Below are 13,511 nucleotides of genomic sequence, written 5' to 3'. Positions count from 1 at the left end.
TAAATATATTTATTTTGTCCTTTTCTTGATGAATAGTGTTTTTGCATAAAACTGTAGTTTATGGTATTTTTGGCAAAAGAAATAAACCGCTCTCCGGTTAGTCCTGGTGGATAACCAATAGAGGTATCATACGTTTGATACTCCGAGACGAACCATTCCTGATCGTTCTTCTCACTCTGCTGCATTCCAATTAGAATTTAGAGACAAGGTATAAATATGTTATATTAATCTATTTAATTGGTAAATAAATTAAAGCTTTAGAAAACAGTTATGGAGTAGATCTGTAAAGAATTAAATGAGGTTTTGATGCCGAATGAATACTGAAGGTGGACCGCCTTGGAAAGTTTCCTAACATACCTCGTTTAATCCTTGACTTAAGTTAAAAGTAAAAAATTTTGTTTTACGTTCTTTTCGCATCTTATGCTAATCAATGGGTTTGAACTGTCAAAACCCAACAGTCCGAACTCAGATTCAGAGTCTAGGTGAGACGCAGGTGATCTGGGCTCCGTACCATGAGCTATACACTAAGGGGAGGTTGCCGCAGATTATAGCAGATGATCATGAGAAGTGGCTCTACAGGGGTCCGCTGGTGTGCTTTTGGATAGTGGAGCACCACTATCCAGATCGGGTACTCCGTCAGTTTCGATATCCTGCACTCATCCCCGCAGATCCAGACGTTTTGAGATCTGTGATCATGAATCTACACGAGTAAGTTATGTTCTTTTTAGCATTTTTGTACTTAACATTAGTTATTGGCTTTAAATTGTAACTAACATATTAATTACAGGATTACCCATGCTAATTACACCAATAAAGATTAGAGTGAGCATCACTAGGAGCACTACAACAGGGCAACGAATATGAGTGCCAACTTGTGGCAGATGCCGGAGGTTAACGGGATGCAGTTCCAGGGAGATCCCCTATTGAGATATCAGGCTTGGTACCTGCAGGTTGGCATGGCTTCGGTGTATATAGTGGGAGATTATGGTGATTTTCTTCGCTCAAAGATCTTTGACGATGATGGTTATACCCCTACTGGCCGAAAAGGTGCTCGTCAGGTAATGCACCTAGAAAAACACATTTTTCTTATCTAATATAACTTTTTCCATAATTTTTTTTATCTAACTTTGTTTTTTTTAGTTGCTAGTAGCGCTTAAAAGTGCCGGGCATGCAATCGTTTGTCTTGGAAAATGCGGTTACATAGCATTTGGGCATTATGTGTTGAACTTGGTTGCCTCATGCATTGAGGACCACGGCCAGTCCGCTAAGCTAGTCACCATGCTACGAGACGCCGGAGAGGAAATTGATTGGAGCAAAGTACAAAAGGACGAGCCCAATGCGCCACCTGTTATGGCTTCTGAGATGCCATCACCCCCCACCCCCCAAGCCCCCCCCCCCCCCCCCACACACACACACGAGCAGCTAGAGTGGGACTACCATCGTTGGGTATATGGTATGTCCGGTTGGCATGGCTATCTTGACGCCCATGGATAACCAGTTCTTCCCCTGGTATGTCATTCTTTATTTTATTTTAGGTCAAGATAGTTAAAATTTCGTACTTTAGGAAATTTCTTCCTTTATTCTAAGTCAAGATAGTTAAAGTTTACTAAATTATTGGTATCCTTGCAGGGTCCTGCCTACATGGCGCCACCGCCTGAACCGCATGAGTAGCATGAGTCTCCGGAGATCCACCCTATGCAGGATGATAGCTTGACTTTCAGCCTTGCAGATATAGTTGGAGATGATCAGTGGGATACAGCTGCCTCTCTGCGTCAGCCGTATCCAGCGAGGGCTCACGATTGGGAGGCCTCTGGTAGTGGGACTCAGCCTGACTATGCATCCCAGCTTGCGGATTCCATGTTCCGTACCCCCCCGGCCACCGCCAGTTACCCACGCGGTCGAGAATCCATGAGATAGAGCACTCACGATGAGCATAGAGCCTGAGCCATACGATGAGTTTGCACCAGCTCACAAAGAGCAAGAAGGAGAATGTAATATCCTGAAAAATTAAGTTATAATTATCTATACTTACAATTTTTTTTCCATAATATATATTAAAGATTTATAAATCTTTTGGTAACATATTTTATTTAAAAATATATTACTTTAAAAAAAACAGAGAGAGAAATGATATTGTAAAACAATTATTATTTCTTTTGTTTTATTTCCTAAAATTATTGATTTGGTCAAATTCTCCTTATCATTAATTTGCCGTATTTAAGTCTATTTAATTTTATTTAGAAAGAAATGCTAATGTGGCAATAGTCTGGCGGTTCCATTCCTTAATTGTCTCCTATGATTCCATAACACGATACACATGCTTTATGATAAATTTCGTATAAACCTAATATAAATCCCTCTCCTTAATTACCCTAAACAACAACAACAAAAATAATAAAAAGGAAACGTTGCGGTTATACATGGCAACCCCTCACCCTCATCGTAACCCCTTTATAATTAGCGCCGCTTGCATCCTCTGATCAATTCAGAAAAAAAAAACACAAAGGCAAAGAGACAAAACAGAAAAAAAAACTGATAAACCGTATAAAATAAATAGAAAGGAAATGAAAGAAAAATAATAGATGTTCTCTGAAGATTATGATTTTCATAATTGATTGATTTTCTATTTGATTCGAATTCCAACTACGTCACAGTGATTTTGAGTTGCCGTTTCAATCTGAGAAATTATGAATATATCGCTTCAGGTAACCGGACTTCTCTATAATATGTGTTTTCATTTTGTATGGTTGATTTGGGTATTGGTATTGCATATTGGATTATGATGGCATATTTAACGAGATAGCGGGTCTGAGGTTGGAATTTGATTTGTCCGATACACGGGGGCTGCTAGTCGTGGTCGGGACCGATATGCGGGGATTGCTAGTCGCAGTCGGGTTTGATAGTTGAAAATGATGTGACTTGTTTTATGGATAACCTAGACCGACGTGCTATCGCCGATGAAATATGCATGCATAATTTGATGTGAATTTGTGTGGATTAATCCGGCCGATTTGAATGGTTGTTAAATTAAGCCAATTGTAGAGAAGCACGTCGTTAAATAACCGATTACTAAGCTTTGTAGCTGACTTCGTTTTGTTATTTTCTTTTTTCTTTTTGTTTGCGACGTAGGTTGACGGGCCAAGGAAAAGTGTGAAAATGCTTATATAATCACGCTCCGAATGGTAAAAATCTGGGGTGTGACAGAGAACTACAGTGGAATGCTTAGCGTGGCTGGAATTTCAGTAGGGAAAATAGGGGTAGACCACCTCACCGATTCACCCCTTCGGAGTACCATTGATAGAGAGTTTTTTTTTATAGTTTTAGTTCAGTTTAGCTATGTTATATTTTATTATGTTTTAGTTTAGTTTTATAGTTTATTTTTTAGTGTAGTTTAGTTTCGCTATGTTTTATTATGCTATGGTTTGAGGTATGTTATATATTTTTATTGTTTTATGGTAGTATTTATACAACAACAAAAAACTAAATTATACAACAAAATGAAATAACACAAAAAATAAGAAAATTAAATAGAATAAAAAAACTAAATGCATTGCAATTAATATGGTTCAAAAATAACAAAAATAAATGTTTTCTCCCTCTGTTTCGGCCTCTGTTTTGGCCAAGAACAGCCTGTTTTGGCTCTGGCCGAACCATACCATTTTCTGCACATTGGTTTTGGCCCCTGTTTTAGCCAGGAAGAAGTTGTTTCGGCTCTGGCTGAACCATACCCTTTTCTGCACTATCCAGGAACAATTTGTTTTTGCCATGAACAGCTAGGAACATGCACTCCTCCAGCAGTTCGGACAATTTTTGAGAGCCGATATCTCACGATCTGTTTTGAGATTTTATATAAAACTTCGCAGTCTTGTTCTATGAAGTCAAGATGGAGTGTCGATAAATTTTCATGATTTTTGAATGTGTTTTGCTACGTTAACCAGAGGTGCAAAGTTGGACTTAGAAGCACTCCTTCAGCAGTTCGGGCAATTTTTGAGAACCGATATCTCACGATCTGTTTTGATATTTTATATGAAACTTCACAATCTTGTTCTATGAATTCAATAATATATGTCGGTAAATTTTCATGATTTTTGAAGCTGTTTTGATATGTTAACCAGAGATGCAAAGTTGGGCTCAGAATGAAACTGTGAGCTATCAACGCATGCAAATAAAGTTCATACAAATCTCAAACTTAACAATTCAAAGTAATCTAAATTCCAAACAAACTAAACAACATACTATTTCTTACAATCTTCCTTGAATGTACATGGAACAAAGTCATCATTCGAGGTTGACGAATTCGGGTCAGTAACAACAGACGACGTGCTAGCCTTAGTCTTAGCCTTAGGCGTCTCTACATCAATCTTTTTTTCCTCAATCCATAGCCATAGGGGTTTTCTACAAAATTATCATCAGATATGTCATTCCAGTTGAAAAATTCATCTATCTGCACACATTTCGGACAATCATTTCTAAACTTTCCGCAAATGCTGCATTTGCGGTTTTTATTTTCCTCGCTCTTTCATCGATTGTTACTTTCCATCCTTCTCGTCTACAATTTATTTAAAAAATACTAATTAAAAACACTGCAACATACAAATAAAGTTCATACAAACCTCAAAATGAAAAATATTCACAAAATAAAGTTCATCTAATTACATAAGTTCTCAACACATTGAAATATTTTGCAAGTTAATTTCTATGACTCAGCCTAAAATGCAATCCCAATAACCGACCAGATCCCCATAATGATGTGCTCCTTCTAGCTGGTTGCACTGCTTCTTCTTGCCGATTAGCTGTACCAGACGAGCCTGCTTGCGCAGGGTTAGCTGTACCAGATGGCCCTACTTGAGATGTGCTCCTTCTAGCGGGTTGCACTGCTTCCTCCCTCAGGTGTGTTGTACCAGATGTCCCTGCGCCAGATGTGCTCCTTCTTTGCTGGGCAACAAATAGGTCGGGTGACCAGTTATTATAGCGACAAACCGCTAACACATGAGTGCACGAAATTCCATTTAATTTGATACCTCTGCATGTACATTCCACTGCTTTGTTAGGCCCGAATGTCACGATATACTGGAACCTTCTATGAATAATGGACATAGTTCCATCATGCGTTTGGATTACTGGAACATATTCATTTGGGTCCGTGACTTCATACTTACCTTCGCCGTGCGAGTATGGGATGACATCCATTTTTGTACATTTCTCCCACCGTTTGGCAAGCTTGACATGTACCCGTTCGGAAAAAGGCTTTTCTGCATTGCTTTGCTCCATCGCTGCCTGTCACCGCTGAACAAACCACATATTGCACTTGTAGAATGTCTCCTCCACAAGTGCAGTCACGGGCAACATTCGGCTATCCTTGAAGACAACGTTCAGGGACTCAGAGTTGTTTGTTGTCATGATACCAAATCACAGGTCTGGAAAATTTTATCAAAATTTGATGGCTCCATGACATCATTAGAACGTACTCTGTCCACTCTCCTCAGAAAAGCATTACACCTCGAATTTTGCTGCAATAGAATAAAGCAAAATTAGACAAAATGCATCTAAAAGAAACAAAAATGATACGAATTAGACAATATTAGACATACCGAGGCAAAATCTTCGAACATCTCTTTCAACTTTCTTGGCTTCTTCTTTCTGGCTCCTTGTTTGAACCTAGTTCCGTACCATTTGTCCTTCCCACACGCCTGGACCAGGTTGTCAGCAACATGCTGAATACAATACCTGTGCACAAAATTATCCATGTCCTATCTGTATTCAGGTTTCAATGCAGCTTTGATACCCTTGTATTGGTCTGATATAACACATACGAATCTATTTACACGAATCACATTAATCCTAAGCCATTGTAAAAAAAAACCCCAATTCTCTTCATCCTCTTTATGCACAATTGCAAATGCTAGAGGCAGCAATTAGTTCTCGGCATCATAGCCGCAAGCTATCAAAAGCCTGCCCTCATACCATCCAGAAAGGAAGGCTGCATCTATACTGATCACCGGTCTCAAGTATTCAAATGCGGTGATGCATGGTCCGTAAGTCCATGCCACGGCCCTGAATTCCTGAACACCTTCCTTGACCAGTCCTATATTTTTATCGATGCTCGGACTGGTCAGAAATTAGTGCCTCGAGCCGAGATTCTTGTCACATATCTCGATAAGTAATAGTTTCATAAAATTGTACGACTCTTCCCAACTCTCAAATTGCCGGGCTACTACAATCTCATGACCTCTCCAAGGTTTGTTGTACTTAGGGGTTATACTGGCAAACCTAACCCTCACGCAGTGCGCCACACTCCGGATGCTCATAGTGGGGTCTTCCTTAATGCTAGTCTCGATGATATCTGCGATGATTGATGCCGTGAGTTGTGCATGGTCGGTCCTAGTGTACTCAGACGTGCATGTGTGAGGCGTGTCTTGCTCAGTTATCAACCATGTATCTCCATGATTTGTTGCTCTTGTCTTTAGTTTGAAACGACAACCCGAAGTGCTGCATCTAATTTACAGCCGGGATGTGTCACTTCTCTTCATATATGTCTCCTGGTTCTTGTCAACATGGTACTCTCTGATCTTTTTCGTCAGTTGCTTTTTGTTTACAAAGTATTGGCCTTTTGTGAGCCCACTCTTGTATTCAATTCGATGACCATAGTAAGAAACATCTGCTTCTCGAAAAGCAGATGTGTCATTGAAGTTTACGAATGGGTGAATCTCAAAACGGCCACTTAACGGCATATCTCTATTTTTCCTCACAGTGGGCTGTGTGTATTCTTCTTCATCTTCTTCATCATTAATGTTCTAATCTCCTTCCCCCCATTCATCCCCAGTTTGCAGATTCTCCTCCAGTACCTCGTTGATAAATTCAAATTCTGACTCGTTTGGATCTTCTTGTACTGGTGGCGATCTAGGGTGAGAATTTGGTTCAGGCCCAGGTATGGATGAAGGACCTCCATACACAGATATAGGTGAGATAAAAGGTGGAGATTATAGTGAATTACTATATATTTTTTGTTCTGGTTTTGGTTCTGGTGCTGGTACTGGCATTGGGATAAATGAAGTGTGTGGTTCATAATTTGGTTGATAATTTTCTGCAACCGAATTTTGGCCTGAACTTTCAGCCCCTGACTCTCTGCGAATTCTGCATGCAAAAACTTCACATAATGATTCGCCAGACCTCACAACATGTGCGATCAGGCCTCTCAATGCCTCGTCATCTCCCAATACGATTCTGACATACTTTCCTGCGTGGACCATTCGGGCCTGAATTTGTAATTCCCAGCGATTTCTATTGTAGCTGCTCACTTCATAAATAAGCGATTGCAACTGCTCAAATGAGAAATTTTCATCAACCCGATACATATTTACTGGAGGTTTTGAGTAACATGCCCTATTCTGGTCAAAAATGAATTTTCCTCCAAAATGTACTAAAATTCCAATAGGCATAGCCAACAAACTACATTCGTAAATGGTAAATATTTTGTCAGTTTACTGATTTCAATTGTGAACAGTTGTGAATAGTAGTGAACAGTCGTATATGAACAGTAAATACGTATATGAACATTACATGAACAGTAATGAACAATAAATACGTACATGAACAGTAAATACGTATGTGAAAAGTTGCAAAAACAAAATAATACCTGATTTAGCAGACTTCTCTTTCTCCTCCTGCTCCTTCTCCTTCTCCTTCTTCCTCTCTTCCTCTCTTTCTTTCTCTCTTTCTCACTCAGATCCCGTACTTATAGTGCAAAAAACCGTTAAAAAAAAAGAAAGCTAAAACTGCAAATATTCTAGGTGGTTTGGAATTTTAAATCCAGACCACATATATTATTTGCGGTCCGGATATTTTTATAAATTTTTTTAAAACCTAATTATTTTTAATAAAATATTTATGAAAATGGATAAAAATAAAAATCACGGATCTGGCAGCTTCTCCCACGATTCTTCAAAAAAAAAAAATTTCGGGAACAAAAATATTGAAAACACAAAAAAACGTAAAACACCACGGATAGCTGTGGACCTTTCGATCATAATCCAAGTCAATCCGGTTCATGCCTCTAGTGCCTGCTACTTCAATTCGTGCGGATTTAAATGAACGGTTCAGATCTAAACTTAAAATTTGAGTGAACTCAGACGATAGTGATACGAATTAACAGAACCACTGTGCCTGATGGGTTTCCCAACAGCAATGATTGTATGTGAGCCGATACCTGCGCTCTTTTATGCATCAACCCAGACGTCTTTTTGTCGTTTCCTCTCGTCTCTCTGAACAATGGGCCCATCTCGCACCACTAAACCCTTAAACCGGCGCCACCAGCGCCGGCGCCGTCGCCACTCCACTCCTCCATCTCCTTCCCTCTCCAAAGTCCCAACCGAGAATTCCAAATCCTATGATGAACAACCCGCCACGTCATCATCTATTCTATCAGACGAGAACCGTAACTACTCTCCCTCTGCTTATCCTGATGATCTCGGCTACTCTCCTGCCTATGCATCCAGTAACTCCCCGTACGCAACATCGGATTACATCCCTGTGGCGCCGCTGCCAGTCTTCAATGGAGAACTCGACGAGTGCCCATTTGCGCATCTACTCCGCTTCGACTGTGTATGCCGTGTAAATAACGCAGCCTCGCCAGCTCTCGCTGCTCATATCTTTCCCGCCTCTCTTTACTCCTACGCTGGTCTATGGTAACTTAAATGATAAATCATCCTAGTTGTTGATTCCGGCTTCTCTAAACTTATTCTGGTTCTTTCCGTTATGATTCTTCAATACTTGGCATGCATGTTGTTATTCTTAATTAAAATTTATAATATATTATGGTTGTTAAGGTTTTTGTTGCTTTTTTCTTAATAATGAATTAAGCGTGTTCTATGAACTGATATTTGTGATTATCACTTATAATAATTATTATTTCATTTCACTCATGTGCAGTTAAAATTTCTTTTCTTTATTTTTTCATTTATTTTTATTTTTGAAGTATATTGGATCTTAATTTTTTTTATTTCTTTTCTATATTAATATCAATTTTATCGGTTGTTTGTTTAGTTAAACTTCATGTTGGCAAGAACATTCCAAAATTCTTTATTACAAGACTAATTGAGGTATACAACTACAAGTCACAGTTTGGAAATAATTTTCTCTTAATCAACTCTTTCATCTTGTTAATAGGTATGACATCTTTATTGATCCATCTCTGCCTTGGGAGGACATCCGCTCGGCCTTTTTATCAGCTTTTCAGCCACCAGGCTTCAGCAACCGGTCCCGCACCGAACTGGCCTGTCTCCGTCAATCTGACAACGAGACAGTGACCCGCTACCATGTCCGCTTGCTATGGATTCTGAAAAAATGGCCGGAACACGGAATGAGCGAAGACATACTCAAAGGTATTTTCGTTGATGGTTTGAGGGAGGAACTAAAGGAGCGGGTAGCGCCACAACGACCAGCAACATTAGATGAAGCGGTCATGCTAGCGGCAAGCTGGGAACAGGCTGTCGACATAAGAGAGGCACAAAGGAAGGCTTTGAAGACGGTAAAATGTGGTTTTTGTGGGGTTGAAGGGCATGAAATTTATTCTTGTGAGGTGAAGCTGAGAATGGAAGCGCTTTTGGCAAGTAAAGCGAGCGATGGTTTGGAGAGGCGAGATGGCGAAGGTCAAGTAGAAAATGCAAAAGCATTGGTAGCCTTGAAGAGATCAGACAGTACACGCTCGTGCCAGTGCCAGAGGCATCAGTGTTGGAAGAAAGCAGAGGGTGAGTTGTAGTATGAAAAAACATGGCAACTATATATATATATATATGGCGAATGATTGCCATGTTTATAGTTGGTAAACTATAGGACTGTATAATCAATAATGTAAAATGATATTTATTAGGATTATAAGATTATATTGCATGTTGCTTGTGTAGTTTTGAATTGAAGTTCAATATACCGGTCAGTCTACTTAATTATTTTATTAATTAGCATTAGAACACAGTTTCATGATAGTGTATTTAAGCGTTTAATTATTTGCAAGATCATATTATAAAAATAATGTTAAGCAACAGACGAATTAATATAACAAATTAAAATTATTTTGTAACCCCAAAAGCACAATACTTCAAGTTCAGAAAGTTTTGAGATGTAAACCACAACCTAGAGGAAATAAATCTGTTGTTATTCCAGTGGAGTAACCGGTTCCTGTTATTCCGATCCTAACCATTCAAACTGTTCCATGCGCGCAAATCTCAATAAAAGAAAATTTCACGCCCAGACCTCAAAGAAGTTTAATGGTTGAGATCGGAATAACAGCAGATTTATTTCCCAACCTAGACACATTGATTTGGTTTCTTTACCAAACAACCCAACAATGACAAGTCATCACAAAATTATGCCACGTAGCCTCAATAAAAGATGAAAGATTTGATTAATATAAAGGCCCAAAAGTCGAGAGAAAGGATTTGCTCGATTCATACAGCACCACTTTCCCTGGGCTTTGTTGTCATTATGGGCCATGTACTTACACCCGTTAAGTAGCAGATACGGATGGATCCTTTCCAATGAATAGCTATAAATGAAGGGATCTTGCGCGTATCTAACAATCAGTGCACAGAAACTTTAGAAGGTTATAATCTCTGTCAAACGGTCGACAAATCCAAAATGGATAATAACCGGCTGAACCAAATCTCAAAAAAATATGAACTCATTTATTGATAAAATCTTTTGGGGGTAAACTTAACAGTTAGCATCTATATAAAGGCGAAATCTAGCGATTTGACCCAATCAATCCAGACTAGTCAACCTTGTAATTTCCATCCACTTAGAGATACAATCAGAGAACAGAGAAAATGGAAGCAGAGTTTGATTACACATCCTCGTCAAACAATGGGAACGACACTCCATCTACTTGGATTCAATCAACTCTCTCAGGTCAGACACTTTGCTTGGAGAATTGAACAATTGATTGGCTTTTGGTTTTTTACATTTTATTAATCATTCCGCAAATTAGATTTTACTTTTGCATGAAACGCTACATCCGTATACACAAAATTTACCTCGTTGCTCATCTAATTTCTCTTTATAATTCTAATGCTGTTAGTCTATGAAACAAACTTACTACAACAAAAGGTGCTCAAGGTTAAGATGATTTCCTCCAACAAAAGTTTCGAGCAAATCACTATAATAATATTTAGTTCTTTTTAATAACAACTTCTGGTGGGCTGGAATTAAATTGTAGTTTATTATACTGTACAAACTACAGTAATCGGATTCGGGGAAACTCGCTATTTTATTACACCCATATCGCCACAGCGGATCCAGAAGAAAATATACCAAAGTCATTAGCGCAAGAGAGATTAAACTAGGATCCAAGCTCACAATAAACACACTACAGAGTGTACAGATTATACCTGCTATAACAATTGTTAATTGTAGAACACAATAAAATTTTGTTTTTTTACAAAACAAATATACCATGTTTTTTGTTGTAATTGTCCTAAAATTATATGATGTGAAACTTTTCACCAATATTCTATAAGCAGTTATCCTCAGTGAATTTAATTACTCAGTTTGCCGATCCAGAAACATAATTTGAAACGCAAAACAGAAATATTCTTCATTAAAAATATACTATTCATAAGAAACACTTTGTTAGTAGATTTAATTTGCATCATTACAAAAAATAAATTTCAAATCACAACATGTTGTTTTGTTTACCATTTTTTTATTATTAACTCAATTGATGCTAGCTGCTATGTGGTTGTCTAGTTGTTATTTTCATTATAATATATATTGTTATTAATGTTTTGTTTTTGTTACGTACATTTGTATTAATTTCTTTTTCTTATAATTATTTTTTTCTACATGTGCAGATCTTGAAGAAAATACTAAATCAATGCTATCACTAATAAAGCTAGAGGATGGCGACTCCTTTGAAGCATGTGCTGAGACCTACTACAAAAAGAAACCGGAGCTAGAAAAACAAATCGAACAATTCCAGAAATTATACCACATTCTATTAGATCAGTACACCCCAATACTTGCCCGTTTTTCGGTTTCTTCTATTTCTACGGCGATCCAACTGGAAAACACCTGTGATTTGAAGCCACAATCACTTAATATTAATTCATCCAATTTGGTCACCGAGCCTCGCATAAAAGATGTTGATCCAGATACCCAATTGCAAAATGACAAAATAATGACCGAAATAAGCCGTAAAACACCTGAGGAAAAATCTTCGATTTCAGAAAGGCATTATGAAAGCTTTTCTTTTCCCAGCACCCCGAAACTGTTAAGAAATGAATCATATGACTCGGGCATCGAATTATCTGTAGAAGATATTGATCCAGAAATCCTCGAGAAAAATATTTCAAAACTGAGTGAAACACGCCCAGAAATTAGTGGCCAAAGTGTTTTTGAACGCTGGATTAATTTTGAGAAAAGAATTTCTACTTCAGAGGTTATATTGGAGCTTGTGGAAGACAACAAAACACATATGGATGAATTGCTGCATCGGTACGAGGAGCAAAATAGAGTGAATAACAGACTCAGGGAACATATTGAAGTGATGATGAGAGAGAACCAATTGCTGCATGATGAGAATTTAAAGCTGATGAGTGAGAACAAGTTGCTTGTAAAAACGATTGAGGATCGAGTTAAGGAGGAAAGGCGTTCAAAATTTTGTTCGAGTTGTTATGGTGCAAGTGTGATAAAGAATACTATGTCATGGCTCAAGGCTCGCATTAAGAGTCCGTGTATGTAGAAAAACTAATGAGAGACCAAAATGAATTTATCAACAGAAACATGTCTTCGATAAGTCATAAGTTTCAGTTCTTTTTGTTGAATTCATGTTCTCATTATTACGGAATATTTTAGCACTGTTTTGTTTCTGTGTTCTTTTGGTTTTTTGCTTTATTTTTCAGCTTTTATCTAATTTGCTCCTTTTAAGGGTCGAGATCCAGTAAAAGACAATAAATAGTGTTAATCAGAATACCTCGGTGATTATCTAGAGTGGTTTCCATGCATGTTTTAGGTTTCTATTTTTATGTGACTAAAATTAATCAATTTCTGCAAACTTGCAGTTCTGACATCTTCTGTAATGTTTCCTTCTTTTTGGTAAAGATATAAGTGCCCATGCTTGCCAAGGAAAAGGTAAGAAAGTTAACAAGTGTTTGCCATTTATTAGGGAGTTATTTTCAAATATTTTCTTCTTTTTGGTCAATTAGATTGATCAACATAGAGTTCCGGTATATATGCGAATAAAATTAATCAACATATTGTCAGATCCTCTAGCAGGCTTTGTCCTGAGTCCTGACATTAGATCTACTGATTTACCAGAATACTGTTTGTTTATTCATTTGATCTGTAGAGATTTACATGGGTGAGAGTAGTGAGGTGTTGCTTTTTATAAACCTACCTCTCTCTCTCTCTCTCTCTTGTGTTCTAGGATGTTGAATCAATTTTACCAACTTTATTCACATTAATCAACTAAATTAATACTACCATCAAGTAGAGAAGCTCATATTCGAAACACCAGCAAA

At 38.0% G+C, this 13,511-nt stretch overlaps 2 protein-coding genes across 2 annotated transcripts; both read left to right on the top strand.

Annotated features, from left to right (window-relative positions):
• The first annotated feature begins 816 nt into the window (after positions 1-816).
• Positions 817-1,671, top strand: LOC144564374 (uncharacterized). Its single transcript, XM_078313977.1, has 3 exons — positions 817-1,058; positions 1,141-1,347; positions 1,630-1,671. The coding sequence occupies exons 1-3, from the start codon at positions 861-863 to the stop codon at positions 1,669-1,671; spliced, it is 447 nt and encodes a 148-aa protein (XP_078170103.1). The 5' UTR covers positions 817-860.
• A 6,500-nt stretch (positions 1,672-8,171) lies between these two features.
• On the top strand, positions 8,172-9,931 carry LOC144564329 (uncharacterized). Its single transcript, XM_078313934.1, has 2 exons — positions 8,172-8,684; positions 9,166-9,931. The coding sequence occupies exons 1-2, from the start codon at positions 8,269-8,271 to the stop codon at positions 9,755-9,757; spliced, it is 1,008 nt and encodes a 335-aa protein (XP_078170060.1). The 5' UTR covers positions 8,172-8,268; the 3' UTR covers positions 9,758-9,931.
• Positions 9,932-13,511: the final 3,580 nt, after the last annotated feature.

This window comes from Carex rostrata, chromosome 13, assembly GCF_964058835.1.
Source record: "Carex rostrata chromosome 13, lpCarRost1.2, whole genome shotgun sequence".
Lineage (NCBI taxonomy): Eukaryota > Viridiplantae > Streptophyta > Magnoliopsida > Poales > Cyperaceae > Carex > Carex rostrata.
Note: the sequence above shows the minus strand (reverse complement) of the source record. Positions and strands in the feature narration are given on the sequence as shown.

Excerpts from the sequence above, each read along its gene's own strand:
- LOC144564374 (XM_078313977.1), top strand. The coding sequence starts at position 861 with ATGAGTGCCAACTTGTGGCAGATGCCGGAGGTTAACGGGATGCAGTTC. Across the intron at positions 1,059-1,140 it reads GCCGAAAAGGTGCTCGTCAG|TTGCTAGTAGCGCTTAAAAG; the intron begins GTAATGCACCTA and ends TGTTTTTTTTAG. Across the intron at positions 1,348-1,629 it reads ACGAGCCCAATGCGCCACCT|GGTCCTGCCTACATGGCGCC; the intron begins GTTATGGCTTCT and ends GTATCCTTGCAG.
- LOC144564329 (XM_078313934.1), top strand. The coding sequence starts at position 8,269 with ATGGGCCCATCTCGCACCACTAAACCCTTAAACCGGCGCCACCAGCGC. Across the intron at positions 8,685-9,165 it reads TACTCCTACGCTGGTCTATG|GTATGACATCTTTATTGATC; the intron begins GTAACTTAAATG and ends TCTTGTTAATAG.